Source organism: Strix uralensis, chromosome 3 (genome assembly GCF_047716275.1).
Source record: "Strix uralensis isolate ZFMK-TIS-50842 chromosome 3, bStrUra1, whole genome shotgun sequence".
Lineage (NCBI taxonomy): Eukaryota > Metazoa > Chordata > Aves > Strigiformes > Strigidae > Strix > Strix uralensis.
Window position 1 is genome coordinate 63,912,212 of NC_133974.1, and position 25,907 is coordinate 63,938,118.

General features: G+C 39.9%; 1 protein-coding gene across 1 annotated transcript in view; it reads left to right on the forward strand.

Annotated features, from left to right (window-relative positions):
- EYA4 (EYA transcriptional coactivator and phosphatase 4) overlaps window positions 1-10,903 on the forward strand; it is a 156,930-nt gene extending 146,027 nt beyond the window's left edge. The window contains exons 15-20 of the mRNA XM_074862547.1: window positions 1,485-1,543; window positions 1,651-1,811; window positions 4,272-4,386; window positions 6,159-6,280; window positions 8,459-8,559; window positions 10,321-10,903. Coding sequence (XP_074718648.1) covers window positions 1,485-1,543; window positions 1,651-1,811; window positions 4,272-4,386; window positions 6,159-6,280; window positions 8,459-8,559; window positions 10,321-10,401 — 639 coding nt within the window. The 3' untranslated portion in view covers window positions 10,402-10,903. The remainder of the gene's footprint in view (window positions 1-1,484; window positions 1,544-1,650; window positions 1,812-4,271; window positions 4,387-6,158; window positions 6,281-8,458; window positions 8,560-10,320) is intronic.
- Window positions 10,904-25,907: the final 15,004 nt, after the last annotated feature.

Below are 25,907 nucleotides of genomic sequence, written 5' to 3' on the forward strand. Positions count from 1 at the left end.
TTTATTTTATTTTATTTTATTTTATTTTATTTTATTTTTATTTTTTTATTTCTCCAGTTAGGAGAAGAATGCTTCGTTTCTGTTCCTTGAACACAGCTCTTTCATGCCTGTATTAATGGATTAATGATTGCTTGTATGATGCAATGAAATTATATATTTGAATATGAAATTATATCCATTTGTTTTATACAAAAAATGCTATTTTTTTTTTTGTAACAACTTACTTCATGTGGGTAAAAGTTTGTTCAATATTCATTCAGTGCAAAGCAGACAAAACAGAAAGAAATGGTAATTTCCCAAATTCACACTCTAGGAACTTGTGGCATACACATTTGGAAATCACTTCTCTATTCAGATTTATCCTTCATCTGGACAATTTAGCACTTGTACAAGACTGAGATTGGAAACTGAGAACTGCATACTCCTGCATGTCACAGAGAGTCTGAAACAAGTGCTGCTTGTCAACAACTTTATTTGACATAGATGACTCAGACAACTCTTAATTTGAGGCACAGAACTGGGCATTTTGAAAACTCAGTCTCATTTTGTTTTAGTGATGAGATTAAATTGTTGGACAATATGAGATTATTTTTAAATACATCCTTAATTTTTAAATATGTCATAAATTATATTAGGATTATGTTAACAACAGCTATTTTAAACATTTAAAAATTACTTACTTACAGGAAAGTAAAATCTCCATACACTGAATCTCAGGTGTGTCTTTGGGCTAAAATGTTATTTCTAGCAACTACAGGAAACAGCAATACGATGCCCGTTCATATTTACTGTTGCGTGATGGCTTGACTTATTTATTTATGCTTCCCCCACATTTTCCTATCTTTCTGCTGTAGCCACTGTGCAGAAAAGAATACTTGATAGCTATCCAATTATAAAACCAGCTTAGAGGGGTATTCAGTTTTCCAATGTACCTCAGTTCCCTGGAGTTACTTCTATCTCTTCTGAAACCAGGAAGTAATGAAGTTCCGCAAGACTGCTTGATTATCTGTGATTTTCCAACCAAAGGCATTTGGATAAATCAATTTAAAAAATCTGATAAGCATTCAAACTCCTAGACACTTAACAGAAGTTATATGCCCGTTGAAGTTCATCATCGCTAGCTTTTAGAAAGTGGAGAAATAAGGTTTAGGTGATTTTGGAATATTGGTATGCTACAGAGACTATAAGAGAGATTTGTAATTGTTGGGGTTTTTTCAGTAAAATAATTTGAATCTAAAATCACACTAAAATTACATATAGCTTTTCTAAGGGCCTTTTTCAACTAATAATTTACACAGTGTAGGAGCTGAAGGTTGTATTATTTTAAAGAAATTGATGGTGATAGGAAGCTGTAAGTGTATATCTGCTGCCATCTTCTGGTGCAGTTAGTGGCCTGCACCGATCATTACTTCAACATCTGTACTAAGCATATGGTGACCATACTGTCTTATAAGATAATTTATCATTTGGATTTTTTTCAACAGGAGTGTGATCAAGTTCATATAGATGATGTTTCTTCTGATGATAATGGACAAGACCTAAGGTAAGATACAGCATTTGTTTCATTTTTTTTTTCTTCAAAGATTAAATAAATTGAGCATTTACAGGAATACATTGTATTTATTTTTACTGTATTTTGGGTGTTTGCAGTACCTACAGTTTTGCAACTGATGGCTTCCATGCAGCTGCAAGTAGTGCAAACCTTTGTCTGCCAACAGGTGTAAGAGGAGGGGTTGACTGGATGAGGAAGCTGGCTTTCCGTTACAGAAGAGTAAAAGAGTTGTATAATACTTACAAGAACAACATAGGAGGTGAGTTTAATTGTCAAAACGAATTTAGAATGCTGATCAGGCTAAACTGCATGGCGATGAACTCCTGCCAAGGGGATGTGCCTTGGAAGCCACAGATTAATGGAAAGTGATGTGACTGGACCTTGGGCTCTTGAAAGCTACTGACTATAATGGCAGAGCCAACATTGCGCTGTTGTGCAGGAGAACCAGAGATGGGGAAGCCGAGCAGGCTTCCATTTAGCTTCCAGAGAGACATTTTCTCCTTCAGACCCAGCTCGGCTATACTTACTTACTGATTGGTTGAGCCACTTATTCTACCTCAGATGTGGTATTATTCTAGGAAAGAGGTTCTATAGTTTCCACAGTACAAATTGGTTGTGGCTGCACTTTTCCATCCTGCATTTTCATGATCTGGTTGGTAACAACATACTGTGTGCTAAACTCTCTGCTGGGTACCTGCTAGTCTGTTTTCACCGGTGGATGCAAGAAAACTCTAGCACTGCCATGCCACTAGCTCTTTTTGTTGACTCTGTAGCTTACACAGTTAATTGTGTTAGCAAGAAAACCAAGTCTCTTTTGAACTGAGAGCTTTCATGTTACTGTTTTCATTCATGGACTCACTCATGTCTGCGCCAGCAGACTTGTAGGAAATCAAGCAGCAGAACTGAAAGAATCTGTTCTGGAGAGTCCTGTGTGACTTGCAGAGATGGCCAGCCCCCTTCTGAGGAGGGCAATATGTCAACTGACTCTCTCAAGAAGAGACTGTGAGAACAGGGAATACTTTACAAATCTTCAAGCATTGCTACAGCCACAGTTGAGGATAAGATGAGGCCAACCCAACCAGGAAGGAGTCCCAAGTGAACACTTTCCCATTCTATAACATGGTCTTTTTCAACTCATCTGAAATTTGTTTCAAAGGAACCTGAAACTCAAAATTTAGCTCACCTTCAGCAAAACCAGACGGTTGGTGTTCTTTTAGCGCTTTCTGCAGTCTCTCAGAAATGGGAAACAGTGCAACTAATATGGACAGTGAATTAGTCATTACCTTAATCAGATATTTTCTAAATTATGTAAATCTGGAATATATATTTTCACTCTTAGTGGTTCAGAGTCCTCACTTGCCGCAGGAAGAAGCAACAGGACCAAAGGGTGACAGTAGATGGTTGGCGTTCACTTGCCCTACCTTGTCCTTCATTGGTGTCATGAATAGAGTTCTTATATATTAATAATACTTGAAACAGTGTTATCCAAAAGTTCATTGGGTTTTCTTATATCTCATAATGCATCTAAGATTCTAAAGCTGTTGTATCTCATAAAACCTTTAACACTAGTAAGAGCTTAAGTCCACGAGCACAGCATAGGGAAACACTAATAGGAACAATCATTGCAAAGGCAGAGTGCAGATATGTGGTGCATTGTGTTAAGGTTTTTATCCTCTCCCACAAATACTGGTTCTGAAATACATTCCATCCTTAGCAGGCAAGTTCCTTCACTCATCCTCTGCCTCTCAGCTTTTAAAATAATCTTTTTATCACATAGGTATCTATTTATTTCAAAATAGCTGTTAGAAGGCAACAGAATGCTAGATCAAACTAGGTATTTTTAGGTTGCTTCATTTCAGATTTTTGAAGATATCACCACTTCTCGGGAACATGGGGTATGAAAGAGAAGAGGGATACTAAAGGTCATGAAGCCTGCTTCCCTGCTCTTCCAGGGAAATGACCCCTTCTAAAAATTTAGATCAAATCTAAATTTAAAATAACTTGGTTCCAAACTCATGTCTCAACATTCAGTAGACTGGGTATTTTTAAAAATCTGACCATTTATACCCCAAAGGAGATTTTAAGGTGCTTTTAAGGACTAACTGAGATACGAGAACATAAGATGTATGGCCATTTCAGGGCTGTAAATGCTACAAAAGGAGCTATCATTATTAACTACAACAGGACATGAAGAGCAAGCCATCAGCAAACAAATGTATCTCCATATGTGTAACCTGAGGTTCACCTATATACAGAATTATAAGCAGGGCAGTCTTAAATATATGCTGATACTGCAAAGGCAAGTTTATTCTAAAGTTTCTTCTTTTGTGAGTGTCTCTGCCTATGATCCCGATGGCATGGATCTTCTTGTCTCTGCCTTTGATAACTAGAGAGTAAGATGTATGTGAACAGTTAGTTTAAAAAATATGTATTTCTGAAAGGTATACTCTGAAACATAATAAAGTAGCCTGAATAGATCAAAAACACTCAGATGAGTAATTATTAGTATCTGCAGTACTCACTGACATTGCTTCATATAGTGGAGTGCAAATAAAAACAGAGCAATTTACTGAGCCTTGAAGACAATAGATTTTATCTTTAATGTTTTTTCAAGTTCTAGTGGAATTTAAGGTAGAAACAATAACCATAAAATTTATACATTCATGCTAATACAGAATTTAATTTGGTTTTCTTCTTTTCTTGCTTTTTTACATAAAAGGACTCCTGGGTCCTGCTAAAAGAGACGCATGGTTGCAATTAAGAGCAGAGATCGAAGCTCTGACAGACTCCTGGCTAACAAATGCACTTAAATCATTATCAATTATCAGCACAAGGTAGGTATTTGAGTCTACTGTAAAAAAGTTTTTAGTTTTGGACTTGTAATGGCTATTTTTTGACATTTTAGGTTATAGTAAATTAGCACCTTTAAGGAACAGAACAGGTCTAATACAACTTTTGAATAGGACGTAGGAAAAATTCCGTGGAAAGCGATTTCATTTTCAGTGATTTCAGCATTTACTAAAGATAGTATGAAATGTCTTCTAAAATGTGATAAATGTCCCTGTGTACATTGAAAGGGTATTGTAGAATTCTGAGATAGCCTTTAATTTTTTATCTTCTGGGCAACATCCTCTGAACTCCATGTCTCTCTGTTCTGACCTTCAATGTTTGTGCCTGTTCACAGTGCTACCTAAATACTGTATAGATCCCAGAACAAAGCATTTTCCTCTGTCCTTCCAGATAAATCAGTATGCTTAAGCATATATCTGTTTTCAGAAGAGCAAAAATCTGTTTTAACTGAGTTAAAATTCTGGGTCCCCAGTAATGAGACATAAAATGAATGTATTGTTCCTTTGAAATAATAAACCTGTGAACACTGCTGCTGCTTAGTCAGTCATGCAATGTGTATCTTATCAGAAATCCTCAAATTCTCATTTTAAACCATAAAAAAGAACAGTGTTAAGCCATCTTGCCTTCTGAACATGTCTGGGAAAAGACTCAGCATCAAGTGGAAAGAACAAACTTGGAAAGATGTGAAAAACTTATTTTAAACGTAACAAGTTTTGCAGTATGTTTATATCTTAATTATTGTTTATGTAACAGTGTCTTAAGCACTTCAAGAGAAAAAAAGTAAAAAATTTTTGTAAGCCAAGGAAGCTCTGCATTTCTTTCCAAATTGCTAGTCTTCAAAAAGTCATTTGGTAATAAAGGTCAGTTGAGCATTGGCGGATGAGTTTGGAAAACTGTTATCAGTTACTCAGGACTGTTAAATAATAGTCTTTTGTCTTGTCTTCAAAGAACTGTACCACTATAAATCTTCAGAAGCTACCCGTGAGGCAGCTAAACATCACCTAGATGTTACTGACAGGAAATTGAGATACATTAAGGCAGAAATAGTAGCCTAAGGTCTTGCTTAGAGTTTCTGGAAGAGCCAGGAGGGAAAAATCACAACTATTTGCTCTCAGCTTCATGTTCACATGCTTATGTTCCAGCCTAAAGTAGCCTGGCTCTGAGTTTTCTGTTGTGTGACTGCTAGAACAACTTCTCCATTTAAGTTTTCATCCTCGCCATTCAATGCTAGCTCATTAACATGATTATTATTATCTCTCCCTCTTCTCAGAAATATTCTTACTCTTGAAACATGAAGTGATGTCATTGTGCAGAAATGTATTAGCTGTTTATTTGCCCTCAAGACAGGAGTAACAAATGAAGTTTTCACTTTCTCCTAACACTTTTATTTGGCTGGTAGCTACTGCCAAGTAATTGCAAGCATGAAAATGATGCTTTTAAAGCAGTAGAATGCCTATTTTTGGAGGTAGTTGGTGATCTTAAATGTCTGTGTTTTAGTGAACCCATCTTCAAGGACCTGTTTTTTATAAACCAGTGTGGAATATTTCCTACAAATCAGGCCTGCATAATTTTTAAAGGTTTTCACAAAAAGCTTTATGTACATTTTTCTGGATGTAATGCTGCTGAGCAGCACTGCTATGTGAGTGAAACTAAATGGTGAGGAATCCTGAATATGCTCTCCACAGCTGGTTCACTTCATCAGCATTTGGGTGATGGTTTTAAACTATTTAAATTTTAACTATATCTCTCATTATAGGAGTAACTGTGTAAATGTGTTGGTAACAACAACCCAGCTTATCCCAGCACTTGCAAAAGTCCTGCTATACAGCTTAGGAGGAGCTTTTCCTATTGAAAATATTTACAGTGCAACCAAAATAGGTAAGAAAATTATTTTTTCATGCATTCTGACTACACTGCATTACCAATATTTTTTTGCCACTAATGGATGCCACTTCCCTGACACTTACAGTGTTAGTTATAAGATTTAGGTATTGCGTATGTTTAGATGTGTTTATGTCAATAAATTCCAAATTCAGGTTATTTTCAGTGATGCCTGAAGGAATAAAGGTCCCCATACTGATTAAAACCATCAGAAACTCCTAAGTATGGGACAGAAAACATAAAATGTGCAGAAAAGAATAAAGAAAAGTGTTTTGTGAATTCATATCTAAGCAGAACTTCTATTAAAATAGCCTCTGCTCTGACCTTCAGTTCTATGTATGCTAGGCCACCGTTTCACAAGCTTTTTCTGGAAGCATAGTACATCAGCGATGGTAATGACAACTGTTAACAACAGAAGCTGTGTTGATGGATGCCACAAGAGCACTTCCCTATTCTGTTGATAACTGTGTACCTCTTGTGTATTGCAGTGTGGAAATTCACGGTTTTTGGAAATGGCACCCAAAATTGTCTTGTAAACCAAGACAAGTTATTATTCCTGTGAAATATGACACAACCTACAACTGATAATTTTAGCAGATTTCATGATTTACCAATTATTAATTCAGGAATGCTCAATTTCTATACCTATGGCACCTTAAATAATGTGGAGTGTGACACTTCCTTGGCAAAAGCATTACAATATATTTCCTAAATTATTTTCACAAGCAAAAAAACAATGCATATTCTAACAGTGTCAGGAAAAACTCTTACCTCAGTCATCCTCTAATTAGCTGTAGCTGTCCTCTAGACTGAAATGCCTCAAATACTTTAAAAAACTTAAGTCAAGGCACAAAGTATCCCAAATACCATATGGTACTGAGCAGCCTCTGGAATGAATGTCATCTGTCATACAGCCTGTACATGTTGGATTCAGTCACTGAGATTGCACTCGGACCAAAGGAAGGAGCATTAAGAAATAGTGCCGACAGCACAGAAGGGGGTGGTGAAGTGAAGCACAGTCTCTGGAGGCTCTGTCGAAGTAATTCTGCACCAGGAATTCCTTCTGGGAACAGTGTGGCCGCTGTTACACCCCTGTCAGGAGCACAGCAAACTCTGTTGGGTACAAGATCTCTCTCTACTTTTCATCTCAATGATCTCTACACTGTGCTGAGCACAGGACTATAATTGCAGCTGTTGCTTGCACACACTGAAATCTGGTCCTCACTCAACAGTTAATACACACGATGCTTTTCCTAATCATAAGCCATTTTGTGGGCCAGCTGAAAAAAAGCAAGAGGAGAGCAGTAAGAATCGGAGATCTAGAAATCACGAGCTTGTGAGAAGAGACTAAAAACCTGGGGCGGGGATAGACGTAATAACAAGTGAGATAAAAAGCTATTGTGGAGATGAGAGAAATAATCTTTCTCTACCTTGATGAGAGGTATGACAATAGGTGATGATTTCTCTGCGATAGGGCATGTGTAGGTTGCATGTCAAAGAGAAACTTCCTAATGGAAAGGGTTAATTAAATATGGAGATCGCCTGTGGAACCAGTGAAATAATCATATTAGGGCAGTTTTAGGATCAATTGCACAAGCACTTGTTGGTAAAACTGAACCCACAATACAATGAGATTGGCAGATGACTTTGCTTGGTCCCTTTCAATCCTGTTTACCATTGCTACTGGCTTAGCCTGCTTGCTTCCACATTTCTCCAAAAGAGCCAAATGCTTCATGAAGTTCTCCCAGGAACCTGTTGTCTAATTGTATTTTTCTTGTCCATTGTTCTTTGAACAGTTTTCTCATTGCTACATCACTTATTGTCATAGATACATTAGAATTAAAATTTCTGCTTTCCTTGAAAAAATATTACTACAGTAATAGGGAAATACTTAAATTCAATTATTTATTCACTGACCTATTCATTTTTGCAGTGCTGTTAATTCCTTTATCTTAGTGCTTTTGCGGTAACTATTAAGAAAGAGAGTTAGCTTTACCTGGAACAGCTTAGTGTCACTAAGGGAATTAATTGCTTCTTACCAGTTTTGGCTCTAAATCCCAAGGCCGGGAGCCTTTAAAAAGTAGCAGTAACAGTGTTTTACCACTGCAATAACCCTTTGTAGGGCTTCACCATAACTCACTTGATAGCTTGAATAAGTAGTGCATTGTTTTTCAGGCAAAGAGAGCTGTTTTGAGCGTATAGTGTCCAGATTTGGCACTAACATAACTTATGTTGTGATTGGAGATGGCCGAGATGAGGAACATGCAGCTAATCAGGTAACTTCACTCTGAACTCTTATCTCGTTTATCTTCCAGGAAAAGAAAGTTGCTTTGAACGAATAATGCAAAGGTTTGGCAGAAAAGTAGTATATGTTGTAATTGGGGATGGTGTAGAAGAAGAACAGGCAGCAAAAAAGGTAACCTGTCTTCTGAAATGTTGGTGTGATACATAGCTACTAATGCAAGCCTTTCTGTTTGCATTTCTGTCAGTGTTGCATAATTGCAGAATGACAAATAATTCCAGTCCACAGATGCAAGGCAACAAGAGCATGATGAGATAAAAACTTAGAGTAAAATGAACCATTTGGATTCTAGCATTTGTTTCACTTCAATTTGGAAAGAAAAAAAATGCAAAATTATTTTAAAAATAAATGAAAAAGTATTGCAGAAAAAATGACTGACTAGCTTCAAGCAAATTAAAGATAAAAGATATAGAAAGGGCTATGACATGATGGTTGGATGGTGGTTTTCTTTAAACTGTGAAAGCAAGGAAGTTTCAAGAAAAGTGTTACAGAGAATGTGGCAAAACTTCTAAAGGACTGTGCAAATTTCTTGCTAACATGGATGAAGATCTTTTGTTTACTGAAGCAAATATGATGAATATATAATTTGCGTCAAGAAAGACATACCTGCAAAAGGAGAAAGAACACAAGATGGAGATTGTGCACCAAATCTGTGTTTCTAAAAGAGAACTGTTTCTTTAGAAATATTCAATGTTCTCATTATAATAATTCAAGTCTAAATTTCACCAGATAAGTTTTCAGTGTTCAGAAACAGTACAAATTAGTAATTTGCACCACACTTTCCAGTATAACCTTGGAAGTGTGCAGAAACTGAAAACTTGCCTCACGATGTCTGTAATGGACAAGTGATGTAAATATCGCTGTGCTAGAAGTAGAAAAATAAAGTGCCCTTTTAGTTTTGTAGCTGAAATGAAAAAAAAATGAAAATAACCAAAATGCTCATTCCAAATGGTTCCTTAATATAGGTGCAGTACTGGTGATGGGTCTTTTATAGTTTGTGCTAAACAAAGGTGGTTGGATTGTGTACTTTCCAGTTTGGCATGCTTTTTTCTTAACGTTGGCTATATTGCATGGATAGATACAGAATTCAGAGAGATGGATGAATATAGCACATTACAAATAGATCTGAACACAACATGAAAGCATGGTTTTTTTCTATTCTGATGAATTGCTGAAGGAAAATAGTGGATATATCTGCATCTCTCACAGACACTGATGCTTTCTGCAACACAAATTATGGTTTTTTAAACCAGAAATGTGTTACCTTCTTATCCAAAGAGATTTCTTTGTTCCCCCTAGATGGAGAAAAATGTAATTCAGCTCTGTTTCAAAGTGTTGTGTGTGAAGCCTCTTTTAATGAAAGTCTTATAGCCCTTTAAATGATCATTCAGTATTTTGCAAGGTTTCTTAAAAGTGGAACAGAAAGGGATTTCCTATTAATGTTCCTTTGTATGGGTTTGCATGCTAACAATAAGCAATTAGCCCTTACTAAATAACAGGCTTTTTCCAAAGAAACTGCTAAGAAAGACTATCTAATTATTTTAACTTCAGTTGAACTATTAAGCTCAGATCTATTTTGGTCTGATTTTTGTCAGTACTTTACTAGCAAAAATCAATCCAGAAACACAGTGGTGTAAAATACGTGGTGGTAATCTGACTATCCTCGTGTGTCATATACCACCCTGTGTCACAGTGTTCATCTTTCCTGACCTTTTCCCCCCTCTAACAAACACAGCACAACATGCCTTTCTGGAGGATATCCAGTCATTCGGACCTCTTGGCTCTCCATCAAGCACTGGAACTAGAGTATTTGTAACTGTGTTCTAAAGTTGGCGATCCTTTTTTTTTTTTTATATATATATATTTCAAGTACACTGAATTTTTATGTGTGATTCAATGCCTCTGGCTTTACACATATGAATTGTCTTAAGAAGGGAAGAAGTATTTGGAATTAAAAATTCCAAATTGAAGAATTCAGATTGCTGAATGGAGTTAAAACATTAGTGCTACGTAAGGAAGCTCTATGGTCTTACATATGCAACGTTTTTAAATGAATTAAAACTGTGGAGGTTGCTGGTACACACCAAGTGAGCCCTGACTGGAGTGAACAAAGGACTCAAACTGGCAAAGCACCAACACACGTTTTCCAGCCGACAAGGTGGTGTTCAACAACATTCCTCAAAATGGGATATATTCTCAGCACTGAGGTTTGAACCAGACTTTAGCCTACCTAACCCAGAAAATCTGAATTGGAATGCACTCAGACTGTATAATGACAATCCTGTCTAGACCTGTAATTTGTGTAAATTATTGATGAAAATAATTTACTGTGATTTTATTAGCAGCTGATTTTGGAAGTGGATGCAATTTTTCTTTCTTTTGGGGGGGCAGGGGAGGGAGAGGGTTATAATATTGTCTCTTTTATAAGTTTGGCAAACAGAATGTGCATAATGATGTGTTGTGCCTTAAAGAGAAGACTGTGTTCGTGTGTTATAATGTAATTTTGGTTAAAAACTATGTAGATAAACAAAAAAACCTTTGTGATAATTTTTGACATGACCAAATTTGAAATTCAGAGAATCAAAGAGCGAGCAGGGCTGCACCAAAGCATTTAAGTATTTGTTGCAGTAAGAAAAAATAATAAAGGAAAGTTTGTGTTTTTATTTGGATTCTGAATAATTCCACTGATTGTTTAAGGAAAGTTAAGAGTATGTTGGGAGGTTGATACTGGGGACCGCTACCTTGAAAGATAAAAAAAAAAAAAAGTGTTTAACACCTTCAGCATCATTTCTTGATTCTCCAGCAAGAGAACTAAGAGCCATATTCATGAATTACTCCACTGAAAGCCATACAGTGAATGCATCTGCTGTATATAAAAGAACAAATTCCCACCCAGCAGACAAAGTGTGCAAGTGGCATTACTGGAAGGTGAAAAATGTGGAGTTAAGCCCAGATGGGGAATAAAACATGAGCTCTTTAGGAAGCACAGATGGGGAATAAAACACGAGCTTGAAATGAATTAAATATTACTAATCTTTCACCAATCAGATGCACAAATGATGCTACTTTTAGCAAATTCAGGATCAACACAAGCTGCTGAAATTGCTGGCATGATGACATTGGCCGTTTCAGGGTCACAGTTTACTTTGGTAAATATAACAGCATTTTGGTAGCTTTTCCATTCTGCTCCACATTTATGTGTCTTCTGTTTTGGGTCAGCATGATTTTCCTCACCCATTTTTGACTGTAGAACAGTATTACAAAGGAGCAACCCTAAATGTTTTGAATCAGCAATTTCAATAGCATGTCAGGCATCTGAGGAGAGGATAAGGAGGAGATTTTTATGAAGAAATATTGAGAAATATATTACCTTAATTTTGATCCTTTCTATTCAAAATTATGGTCCATACAGTGATAATTACCTTGCAAGTCTTGAACATGCTACTTTTCAGCTTTGGAAAATGAGCAAGGTCCTTATTGCCCATGGGGTCCCTAGCACTTCACGTGCAGCTTGAGCACTCTGAAACAACAGCAAGTGGTTCATGTCTCATGGCAGAAGATGGAAACTGCTTTTTGATTTTTAACACTGTACGTGGGAACACGTGAGGTTGCCAGTGCTCTGACTGCATGAAGAGGTGTGTGCAAGAGAAGATGTTAAATGTAACCTCCAGGATGCCTACACAAACACAGTAGTCAGGTGAAGATTATCCCTCTCTGTGCTGTGAAGCCACCATGTGTCTAGTTACCAGGTAGTAACTTTGTTGATTTAAACTTTGTAGGTTATGTGAAAGTTAGTTGGTAGGTGAAAGCCTGGAGCCACTAAAAGTCCAAGGCAAAAGTCCTTTATAAATTCATAAAAATGGGACTTTGCTGTGTTAGAATTGGATATACAAGTCACCACACAACAAACTAATCACAATTTGTAATCACAGGGCAGTTTAAAGCCATCACACAAGACTTGCCACATATGAAATCATTATACACCAGCTATATAGGTGATAGATTTGTGTGTCCATAAAGGAAAAATAATGCATACTTTATATTTACGGTACCTGTCTAGTCAAATTTGGCCTGGAAGTACATTTTTCATAATAAGCTGTAGTACCAGCTTTTTGTAGTTTTTCAGGTGGGAAAAAAGTGTTTCTACCAGAATAGGAAAAAAGTTTAAACAAAAGCCCTCTCAAGTTCCAGCATCATAACATTGCATGAGAATCTCAACATAAAAGCCTTTATAAAACCAAAATTTGATATGGTGAACTAGCTTATTTTTCTTTTTTTTTTTTTTTGATGAGTCATAGTGTTATTTAAATGCATGAAGCAATATTATTTCTCAAGTTATTTGTTCAGCTTTTCAGTGTTCTTTTCCGAATCAGATGTAAGAACAAACAGCAACAACCGTTGGTTCTTATAAAAGGTTTGCAGTGCCTTCATTGGAGTTGTGCTTAGCTCTCTGTGGCAGGTATGGCTCAATTATTAATACTGGCCTTCTAGAGAGGAGATGGAGGCAAAAGGAGGGAAGTTTTACAGAGCATGGCAAAGTTCTGATTTTAACTTGGATTGTTTGCTACCATAGCAGAAGTTAATTATAAAAATAAATCATCCACAAAAGTGTACATCCAAAGAAAATTCAAGGGTTTAGCTCAAAAGCCTTTACAATACTAAAATTCTAAAACAACATTTCAGAGCACAAATAATCTCTTGCTAAGCAAAAATTGTTATATATCTTTAAATAATAGTGTGTAGTACATGCCTGCCTTGTAGAGAGAAATTACTCTGATACATTTTCCTGCATGAATGATACAGAGGAGAAAAATAACCAAGGCAGAGACATAGTCACGCCAGACTGTTCCAGATGGGCCTAAGTAGATTAAATTGAAGGCTGGTCATTTTAACACTGAGTGCATTTTAATTCAACAGCATATTAATCAGAAACTGCCTTCCCTGCAGCCTCTCCTCAACAACCAAGATTCAGCACAATGTCATGTTTGCAAGTATTTTGGGCGAATGAATTATAGAATAAAATGCCTTTTGCTGCTACTCTAGCAGTTTTCAGTCAGTACAGAACTTGAACGTTCATTAGGCATTTGCAGAATACAAATACAGTGTGACCACAGTCACAAGTTAGTATCTTACATAGATATAACTCTGTGCAGTCCAGTATATCAGTAAAAGAGGACAGGAAAAACTAAAAATGATGCTTCTTTTTAGATGCCTATGGAGATGGTGCACGAAGATATAGGTGGCAGCCAGCTCCTAAATCTGATTTCATTAGAATCTAGTGTGAGCAGCAGTGTTTGCATCTAAACCAGATGTGGAGTATGTTCCAGTGTAAGCACTGACAAGGGAGATGAGGCCAAATCAAAATCCTGTATACAAGCACACTTCATCTCGCAGCAGGTAAAATCCTGCAGCCAATCGGAATTGCAGAGTTTATGGAGAATATGGACTTGGCCCACGATAGGAAGGCTAGATTTTAGCTGTGAGGTTGTATCTAGATCCAGGGTTTTGGTTCAAAAGTCATCTCTGCTTTACAGGATTGACACCAAGCATATGCTCTAAGTGAATATGGTATTTAGAATCTCTGAAGAGGAGCTGAAGTGACATGAGCCAAAATCCCAGCAATAGCAACATTTTGGAGATATAATTGAAGCCAAGGGTCTCTGTCATGTATTAGCAGATTATAGTTTATTAGGGCCTACATAATTTAAGAAAATGTAAATTAAAATGAAAAGCTTGTAAAATTATGTACATCTTTACTATTTCTCAATAAATACACTTGGAAATGTCATTTTCTGCACTATACCATGTTGTAAGATGCTTGGTTTGTGGTTGAAACCCTCCATACACGATGTCTCTTAGAGGAACTGAGTATGACCTTAGACTCTCTTTAAGTGTGTCTGCACTGCCTTTGTGGTTTGTGCCTGGAGCAACCCCCTGCCCATGTAGTATGGTAGAGACTGGCTCGCCTGCGTGCTGTTTGCAGGGTGCAGCCTCTAGAGGGAACTTCCCTCTGCTCTGCATCAAGGTTTCCTCACCAAGAACCCAAGGTGCCTTTCTCCAGATGCAACCTGAGTGACAACTAACACCTTTGTTCAGGTGTCCTTGGGGCAAAACACAGATCAAACCAATTTGCTGGTCTTGACACAGTATTTTTATTTAAATTCAATTACTATTGTTATGCTAATACCCTTCTTACCAGCATGGGTTGTTCAGGGGACAGACGGCTACTGAAGGGAAGCAGCCATTCCAGCCGAAGCTGAACCTCATAAAACTTTGTAAATGTCTTTGGGAGCAGTGCTTCCTGTTTTAGTGAGGTGCTAACCTTGGTTTGAAGGAAGCAGTCCCCCCCACAGTCTGCTTGCAGAGGCTTTAAGGCAAAAGCGGGACTGCAGGACTATCAGCACGCTCAGACATGACTTTATGATCCTGGGAACAACACAGCAAGTGGCAGAGCCTTGGTAACCACAGTGCTTCAACCACAAGAGACAGATTGTAAATAGTGGATTATTTTTCCCGGGAGCTAGGTTAAAGCATGACTGTTACAAATATAACTGTTCTGTATGTACGTCTGCCTTCTACTCCAATTTTAGGAACGAAAAGGAAGATATAGCAAAAATAGCATGGACAAAATACAAAGGCAGCCCATCTACTGAGCAGACTGACCCATAGTTAACTGGTTTTAATGTAGTGTCTCCCAGGTGGGTTTGCATGGGATGCTAGAGAAGAGGAATCCTCAGTACCATTTCAGGAGAGTGAGATAAAAGGTAGTCAGAAAATGGGTTTCCTCCCTGTTAAAACTGTGGGAGATTTAAGAACTTTTCCCTTTTCATAACAGGATAAAAATGAGATATTGGGGGCTTTTATTTAAAAGCTTTTGTCTGGGTTATAGCACAGCATTAGCTTCATTTCTCATTGCTGAGAAACTCAGTGCTCTAAATGGCTGTCAATATGTCCTGCACATGATGATTCACAGCACTGAACTAAAGGAAAAACATTATACTGAGAGCATTTATGGGTGGAGAAATAACTCTTCCTCATTTGAGTGCAAAAATACCTCATCCTCATTATCCATTACCTATAGAGAATACCCAAGGAAAACCAAGCAGAAATTTGGAATGAAATTATCTATGTGTGTCTTCCATTGTTTGCCAGTGTGTTATTATCTCTAGGGTATGCAGATTTAGGGTTGATTTGTTTGATCCATTTTCTTTTTTCCGAACAAATAATGGATTCAGAAACATTTTGCAAATATTTATAAATTTGGGAGAATTGTTTCAGTTGCCAAAAGCCCAGGCAGTAGGAGGAATGCTGAGAAAGTCAAAACATCTCAATAGTTTGTTTTTGTATGTTAGTTACTCTACCAATTTCATGTCTTGATTTTCCAAGAACTTAATCTCTGACTTGAAACCACTAATAAAAAGTGAAGATGGAATTATTTTTTTTTCTGGTTGGGAAGAAAAGGGAGAAAAGGAGAAAACACTGGAAAGTATCACAAATTGATTTGTCAGTCAACAAGAAATAAAATCCTTTGTTGAACAAAGCACCATTTCTCAAATTTGCCAGATGAATTAGTCATCAAACATCCATCTAAACATGGGTTATTAGAAATTCACATATGCACTTCAATAAACTTGAAGCAAGAGAGCAGAGAAGCATGAAGGACGGGATTTAAATGAACTATATCATATCAAGGAGTCAGGCTGAGAATGGAGGTTAATTAGACTTTTTTCTGCTGCACTCAGTGTCTGGGAGAATAAAGTGCTGCAGAGGAACAGCAAATGGAAAGTGTTTCATGTTTCCTAGGCTACTATACAACCTACTGTGCCCTTCACCAGGAAGCACACACTTTTTCTACATAAAAAAAACCCAACTGGAGCTACTTGGAAAATATTATAAATTGTTGACTCATTGAAACCAAAATGTGTTTTGGGACTGTGCACACCAACGTCAATGAATGGAACATTTCTAGTCGTGTTTAGAGAAAGAGTGAATCAGGACCCCACCACATCAGCCAGAAAAAAAGTCTGAGCCATTGCAGGAGTCTGGTGACTACAGCTCTCAGCTGGTTTATCACGCCCCTGGTTCTTTGCTTTCAGCTCATCTGGGTTACGACATTGATTTTTAGCTTTCTGGCTCAAAAAGGTCCTAGTTTGGTCCAATAGTGAGGAGGAATGTTTCTGAAATCAGAAAAAGAATGAGAGTGAAAGATAAGGGAATAAGAAATTTAAAAAAAAAAAATCTCCCTCCTTACAAACTAAAACCACTATGCCCATTGTGCAGGGCTCTGGAAAAAAAAAGTCTTCCCAGAAAGGATTTAGCAACTGAGAAGCTGTGGTTAGTTGGTCAGTTGGCTGCAGGCTGAGGAGGGGCAGACAAGACACGGGAAAAGACCAGCAAGCAGAAAGGGCATTTTATCTGGACAGTGTGTGTGGATCTTTACTGTTTTACAGCACAGCCTCATTTGTGTTCTTTGTGCTCTGTACTTAGAGCATACACAGCTACCCCCTCCAACTGCCCCACCAACTCTGGTTCATGGTTTTTTGCAGATTCATCTGTTTGCTTCTTTGTTTCTCTCTGGTTTTACACTTTTCTGTTACCTTATTGCACCTGCAGCCCTTCACTGTCTGTGAATTTGCTAGGATCCCAAATAGCCTTTCAAGTGTATCAGCTCCTTACAGCTTTTGCAGGAAACAGAAAGAGGACTCCAGCAGTGTCATATTACATGGGTCACAGAGGCGAGTGAGTCCCTGCATCCCTGCCTCCCTGCCAACATGGGATAACGGGGTTGTAGGGGAACGAGATGCACACACAGGACCAGCCATAAGCAGCAGCCCATCCAGATGTGCTACTTTCCCTTTGGTGGGCAGGGCTGCAAACGCTTCCCTCTGCCACTGCTTACAGCCAGCACGATAGGGAGCAGCTGTTGCTATTGTAAGAGCAGGCAGGCAGGAGATGCCATATGCTTTTGCAGAGCAGCAGGATGCAACACAAACATAGCTGGCCTTCCAGGGTGGGAGCGCAAGCAGAAAACTGGCAGCAAAGGCTTGTGCACAAAGGTAAACATAAGGGGTTTGTGGAAGAAGCACACACACAATGAATGTGTCTATTCGTGGAGTTGGGGGTGACACATTGAGTACAGCTTGCCGGGTACACTAGCAGGGAGATCGTGTCTAGTATTGTGAGCCTCCTGGATAGCCAAGCAAACACCAGGCACTTAGCAGCAGGACTTCTTTGCAGGTTTTTTTTGGGGGGGGCATGGTGGTTTAGCGTTGGCTGGCAGCCAAACTCCCACCCAACTGCTCACTCACTCCTCCCCTCAGTGGGACCAGGGAAATAGGAAGAACAATAATGAGAAACCTTGTGGGTGGAGATGAAGACAGGGAGATTGCTTAGCAATTACTGTTACAGGGAAAACAGACTCCACCTGGAGACAATTAATTTATTGCCGATTAAAATAAATATTTAATCACTGCATTAGGTAGTGGGAAACAAAAATGAAAACATTGAAACAGCACCTTTCCTCCCCCCATTCCCATGCCCAGCTTCACTCCTTCAATGCCAGCTCCTCTATGTCTCCTGAGCAGCACAGGCAGGATGGGGGTGTATGGCAGCTACAGTCAGTAAGTACACAGCAGTTCCTCTCTGCTGCTCCTTCCTCCTCACACTCCTCCTTTGCTCCAGTGTGGGCTCCTCTCCACAGGCCACAGTTCCTTCAGGGAATGTTCACCTGCTCTGGCACAGGGTCCTCCACTGTCTGCAGTGTAGGTATCTGCTCCACCATGGAGCTTCTCCTCCTCCGACCTTGGCATTCCCTCTGCTGCTTTTCACTCTTTTTGTTCCCTCCATCTGTGCCTGTCCGGTGTTTTCTGCCCTTTCTTGCACACACGTTCCCCGAGGCACCACTATTGTAGCTGAGGGGCTCAGCCATACCCTGCAGTGAGTCCATCAGAGCCGGCTGGAACTGTCTGTGTTCAGCACGGGCAGCCCGGCCCCTCCTCACAGACGTTGCCCTGCAGCTGCCCCGCTGCCAGCGCCTGGCCACCTGCACCCAAAATGGGGTGGGAGGGGAGGTGCATCTCAAAAATTCCCAACACAATGTCAGATCTCTAGTTCTGCATGGTTTTTGTTAATGGTAGAAGCCTGATGAAAAAGGACAAGTATTAGCAGGAGAAAGCACGCAGATTTAACTGCAAGCAAAAGAGCAGAGGCAGACAGGGTTTTCTTCTGCCCAAATTACCCAGAGTCTGTGAAGAGGTCCCAGCATATCTTAAACCTGATGCTGGAGAACTGCCAGATTAGGTCTCAGCAGGTCTAACTCCTGATCTCTGGCTGAGACAGACATGGCCATACCTCTTCGCCTCCTGCCGATCATGCATTCCTCCTGTCCTCCTGCCCTATTCCCATCTCCATCCCCCACCCACCCCAGCCCCACTCCCAGCCCCTTCATAACCAGCTTGCAGAGGAGCACCTCATCTGCCCGAAGACACCAGCCTGAGGTCCCACTGAAATGCCCATGTGCCCAAGATCATCCTCATGCCCTGCACTGCCTTCAGCGCATCAAGATCTGAGTGTTTAGCAGAGAAGCCAGCAGGCCATTTGTAAAATGCCACCCAAGTGAGTAAGAGCCATCCCAACCATTTGGCAACTGAGATGTTTGCTTTAGCAAACCATGAGAGCATAGCAATTCACAGCCTCATGATGTCTGCCACATGCAGACAGTTAAATTAATTCTCCAGGAAATAGCTGTTATGGTGAAACCTTAGCATCAATCAGCTGCAGTTGATTTAATCCATAGCCATTGCAACACACTAATGGGATAAAAAGACGGTTTTCATTTCTTTATCTCTGTGTATATATATATATATAAAATTTTTCTCCTGGAATAAACAGTTTATTTGGTGGAAATGGGCAGTAGTGAACAGAGACTGAAATGGATATCTTCTGAGTGTGGTTTTTAACAACATATGAATATTCTTTTTCACCCATGCAGAATGCTGTACCAGTGATGACAAATGTGTGCATATTGCTCTGCGAAACTTGCTTCAGTATAAAAGCTGTTGCTTCTGGTGGCAGGATCCCTCTGTGCCACCTCCTTCAGACAGTCCTGACCTATCACCCTCAGGCTGCACTTCCCATAGGAAAGGTTTTGGGCATGACTGGAGGTGCTGGTCAAGCTGCTAGCTTAGTCCCTCTATACAAAACTCATTCCTGCTGGAAGAAAACGAGATGGCAACAATGAAATGCTTTTTTGTCCTGTTTTAGATGCAGGGTGTAGGAGCTGCTAGTGTAGCTTGATGTATCCCTACCGTACCTGATCCCATCCTCTTTATTCAGGAGCCCTCTTCAGGGAGGGCAAGGTATTTACAGGCCCTCGCCAGCATGTCCAGAAGCTGCTCTCCTACCAGAGCAAGGCTGCACATCGTGCTGGGGAAGTTTGGTGCCATGGGAGGCCTCTGCCTGTATCTCACCAGCATATCCCATGAGCAGCCTATAACACTGTCTTTACAAGAGTGCATCAGCTTCAAATGGAAAGCTTTTAGTTTGATTTGGTTTTATGGTACAAGCCATGGCTGCAACCCATGCAAAGGGTATTTACCAGAGACGCTTAATGACATCTGTGCCTCATGATCACTCATACAAGCAAAACAAAACAAGGAAGAAAAAAATGGGGGAGGGAGGAGAACAGAGCCAAGTGTGGGGGGCTGCTCCCCTTGAACAGCATATGCACACTGATTTATGAAATGTGATCCTATTCTCAACAATCACCACAGGCCACTGACACATGGCAGCTGATAGAGGTAAGGTAATTAGCAAAGCTCAACTTCTCCTGTTACTCACTGAGAGCTAAAATGAGGGGTTTATCACAAGCCCTGAATAGTCTTGATGAAGAACATATTCAACATTGAACTTGCCTGGTGGCCAAAACAGAGGCTGTGTAGCCACCCAGCCCCCACAGCCAGTTAAGAGGGGAAAGAGCTGAACCTCCCTAGGTCCCTTCTCAAGGTGGGCACCCACCCTGCTCACCTGGCTCCTCGCCTTGCTCACCGCAACCTCACTTGCCACCATCCCAGTGGGAAGAGGGCAATGGCCTGGGCAGCATCACCCCAGGGGTTAGCCCCCAGCGAGCAAGGACTGAAGTTCCCGGTGCTGTACTAATTATCTCTGAGTTGTTTCTACACCTTCCTTAGACTAAGCTGGTTCTCAGTGGAACAGAGGTCTTAGCTGGGAGGAACCTATTCTTAGAGGAAAAAAAAACCCTAATTTGGGCCCTCAAGAAGTCAAGAACCACTCAGCCCAAAGCACTTGCTAATGCTTTTTTTCACTTTACCTAAATGCTCACAGTGAATTTTCTTTGGTTAAACGGCAGTTCCTTAAAAGCGGTTTATTTATAATGGAAAGGCTGACTCAACCTTCACTAATAATCAGGAAAACACAACAGTAAAATGAAACAACAAATCATTGCTCTGACAGTAATGAGGCGCTTGCTTAGACATTTATCTGTCCTTTTACAGGGCAGTAATTTTATGGTTGAAAAACCTTGGTTTTAAACTTCATGTCCAGGAAGAAATTGCCAAGCTCTGGCCAAAATTGCCTCGTTTAGCAGATGGTAATATTGTACATAATTAATGCATTCATTTTCATTCTTAAAAACTAGTAAATGCAGCTTATTTGAATTTCCTCCTGAAAGTTGAATTTATTAGCTATAAAACATAGAGACTGTGCCAACTGTTTTGAGGAGATTATATCCTGTATTTCCCCCATTTTCTAACTGTTTTCCACCAATATCACCTGGGTGGCTCTTCCCCTCTCTATAGAAAACTTCAGACCAGGCGACAGCTTTTTCCTGTCCCCTTTATTCCTCCATATGTTTTCATGATAAAGGTTTCTTTCCTTCACCTCCATTTAAAAAGCAGAAAGGCTGCCACTTGTTTTCTGAAAATGACTTTAAATTCATCAGCTCTCCCAGACTTAATAAGGTGACATGTTTACAATGTTAAAGGAAATCAGGTGTTTTAATGTTAAATGAAAAAAAACATATTTATGTAGTGTTATAATAATACCATTTGCCTGGCCTTTCTCAGTCTATTCATCACACAGCAATCTCCTCACAAGATGCTGTGGAGTCTGCATGCTGGAATGCCATGCAATAATAACCCCAAATTCACCATAAATAATATATCGCAGAGGCCTCCCCCCTTGCTGCTGGCAGCCACAGCAGTGGGGCACACGTAGGGAAAGAGTTGGTCTGCAGGCACATGGCAGCGAGGATGGAGCAAAAGAAACCCCCTGGCAGGTGGGTACCTCTGTGCTGCTCAGGCAAATCCCATTTGTGCTACTGGTGCCACCACAGAAGTGCTGCTGGTCTCTTTTGTGCTGCTGGTCCCTTTCATGCTGCTGGTCCCACTGCAAAGAGCTGGAAGCAGAAAGCCTGGACTCTTGCTGGGCTCCTGGGTCCCAGCTGCTGATGCCCTCTTCATTTTGAAGGCCAGTCTCCAGTGCTGCCACTGAAGCAGGGGCAGTGCGCACAGGTGGACCATCACATTTTTTCTGGCACTCAGCTGTGCCGTTCTCAGCTCCATGTGCACTGCTAGCCATTTTGCTACCTAAGTCCACGGTGCTAAACAGCACTACTGCCCTGAGTGAGATGTGTCCACACTGCTTGAGATCCTTCCTTTAAAGGACAGGAACCTGCCCCATCCTGGGCAGCAATGTAGGTGATGGAAACCTCCAGTTTTACGGTGGTTTCTTCTTGAGAAGAAAGTTTTTAAATCTCCTAATCTAGTTTGTAAATTCAGTGGTCAGGTGTGCATCTCTCAGAAGAAAATCAGGAAGATTCAGTCATTTCCAGTAAAGTGGATAACGGCAGAGTCCCTTTGGCAAGTAACACTTGCCAGGCTATGGTTTATATGTGGTTTCCCAAGCCAGCTCCTACCTCACTGCAGCTGGGCTGAACACACTGTGCTCTGCAAGAGAAAGACCTTGTTTACCTCTTACACGTCACTTGTTCCCACACAGAAATACACCATCACCCGTCAGCATGTTCACAGAGGTCTGCTCAGAGGTGTTAATGGCATGGGCGAGTTTAGCCTTCTCCTGGCATGTTGACTTGGTGCTGGGTCCCAGCATGGTTATTCTCACAAATCCCGTAGAAAAGAGCAGTCAGAGTAGGCAGGTAGAATCTTAATGGTATTTAACAACCAGAATTTTTCCTTTCTTTTCTTTCCCTTTGTATTAAATTACCCTAAAAAGGAAATCCTCCAGTTTTCCAACAAGCTGAAGCCCTTCATGGGACTCCCCACGAAGAGTTGTGGTGCTGTACTACTGAGCAAGCCTAGGCAGAGAGGCACAGCTTACTTCTTCCCTACTGAGTGGAAAGTGCTGTCTTTCTGTTCTAACCCATAGGTAACTAAGGCACTAAGTGATTTATGGTGGCACAGCATGGGAGGATATGTATCACATGTCCCAGACTAACCTCATCTCTCTGCCCTTAACTGTTGCTAAATCCAGTATCTATTCTTCTCTGGCCAAGGCCCCATGTGACTTCTTTTATCCTTGTTGAATGCTTCTATTCTGCTCCATGTGCAGAGATTGGCGGAGGACTATAATGAAAACATTCTTTTTTTTTTAAGAGGAATTGCTGAACGACATATTGAATTTCTATCTAGTAATTCAACCACTTTCATAGAGGTAGGTAGAATACATATCTTTAAATGGTTCCCCCTCCTGCTGAACAACCAACAGACTCGACTCTGGTTTTATGCTAGAAAACATCTGGAGAACATGTGGTCCCTTACTTCCTTCAGCTGGCTGTCTTTGCTGAAGGCTAATTTCAACCTTCCTTGTAATTCCACTGGTAGTCCTGAGCTTAATCTCTTTTCTTGCACCTGTAGATCTGAGAGACAGCAGCTCCTGCATTCAAGGATGCAAAGCTACAGATACTTGACACTCAAACTGACTGCTGGGATTAATAAAGGAATCTTGTCTCTGCTATGAAGACTCTGCAATAGCGATCTCTGCAGTGACACAAATGCTGTGAGCTCTGTGGTGATGCAGTAACACCATAGAATAAAACATATGGCTATAGAAAGCAGCCATTGGACCCTGTGACAAAAGCTGCTTTTAAATGGTTTTAAGAGGATGAGGTATTTAAGAAGTGGATTACATTGTTTCAGCATATTTCTGAATTAAAACAAGGTGAACCTCTTATCTCTGGGAACCATTGATTTCAATATTGAGATGTATTACAAGAAAAATTTTATCATGAGAAATCACCACAATACACTCCCAGCCTTGTTACTAGAAGTCTTTTTTACCATTAAACTTTCTTGACTCTCACTGTAGTGAAATAACAGTGTTCATGATGCTTTTTTATATGAAGAGGTAGTGCTTTCAGAGCTTCTATCATTGTGGATTTCAGGATAATGTAATTAATAGAAGAAGCCAGAACTCTTGTCACACTGTTGGGATTTATTAGAGCAGTCAGGAACAAAACAAACGTGTTGATATTTGCTTTGTTAAAAACAGCAAACTGAATAACACAGCATGCAGACTCTGTAATGTGATGCTGGCTGCTATGCTGCTTTCCTGTTTCTCCACCTTTGTACTTAACCCAGAGTTCCTTGGTGGTTTTCAATGTGTAGATTACTTCCCAACACAGAGCTTTTCTCATGGTCCAGCTTACCTTTCCATGGCTGATCATGTACCTTCCCTTTCACAGCAGCCTACTGCTATGTAACATGCCTGGTTTGGAAAAGCCACATTCAGTCATGTATGCTTGGCTTCCTCAATGTAATAAGGCTGACTAAAGAAGACTGCCTTGTTTTCTACAGATATAAGCAGATGCTTGGAGCACCATCAGCAGTCCCAAACCTGCAGCTGTGGGAACAGCCACTCTCCACTTGCCTACTTGCAGCCATTTCTTCAGATAAACTGATCTCCCTTGCAAAAGACTCTTTCTGTTACTGCTCTTAAAAACACAGAAATCATTACATTAATTGTCCATTGAGAAAATTGTCTCTAATGAGGAAAAAAGCCTAGCAACAAGCCAAGTGAAAGGCCAGTTCCATGGCTTAAAACGCAGGGCTAGCAATACTGCAAGCTGCACTCCCTTGCCAGCTCCTTGCAGTCTGCTGTGGCCCAGATGTTCAAAGCTTGTCCCACCTTGGGGGTTTTCCTGCTTGAGGGCTCTCTGGATGCTTTCACAAGTGGAAGTCATTTCAGTCTTTCTTCCAGAGTTATTCAGGAGAACTTAGGTAGGCATGTTTTATGAAAAGCCATATCAGATCTGATTAGACCAACTATCCATCAGGTCTAGCGTGTCTGACAGGGACCAGCAACAGATATTTCAAGGAAAAAGAAAAAACTTTCAGGCTGTGCCCCATCATGAACAAGCTTCTTCTGGTCTTTCAGCAGCTACTGCTTTAAGCAAGCAGGCTGGCAGCTGGTATAACTAACTACCTGCACTGATGAAATTGATGGTAGTATTACTCACCATCTAAAACCCTGGTCTTTTCTGAACTTGTCATGCTCTTTCCCTCAAAATTTACTGGGCAGTCACAATTACAGTTCAGCTACAACTGTTTTGAAAAAATATCTCTTCCTGTTATGAATTTTCTCTCAATTTTATTTGGTATTACCTGCACAATATTATGGGGAATGAAGAATTGTGGAATATAGGGAAAGTAAAATAACAATTACTGTCTACTTCTATCAAGTGGACATGGCATGTCAGAAAAGGCTAGTAGTACTTGGTAATGACACTGTATTTTTCCTGAGTCCTCCTCCCTACTCCCACCTTTCATGAGGTTAATTATCTTGTGTACTCTGTAGTGCATAGCTGTGCATTCAGCAAAGATGCCTGGGATAACTGAAACAACATTTAGATATTTCATTCCTTCTTGCCCCGTGCTGATGGAGTATCTCTGTTCATACAGTACTTTTATAATTGATTTTGTTGTCAATCTCTAGCACGCTTTTTAGTCCACTTTGTAACTACTGTGCATTAAAAATTATTTTTCTCCTACTTAATTCTAAACAAGCACTTGCATTATTTCAGAATTATTGTTTTCCTTTTAACCTTTTCTTTCTATTGATGTGTGCGCTAGCTGCTTCCAGTCCATAGAGAACATTAGAAAGAGGGATTTAAACAGAATTCCAGCTGTCTGTGGATTGCCCTTACAGTCTAAGTTTGAGAGACACCAACGGATAACCTTTTCACAATGGCTGAGCAAGTTTGGGGGTTGAGTGATTAAAAAACCATTTTGCTTCAGAATTAGTCCACCTTTGCGACTAGTCGAACATCTCCCTAGGATGTGGCAATAA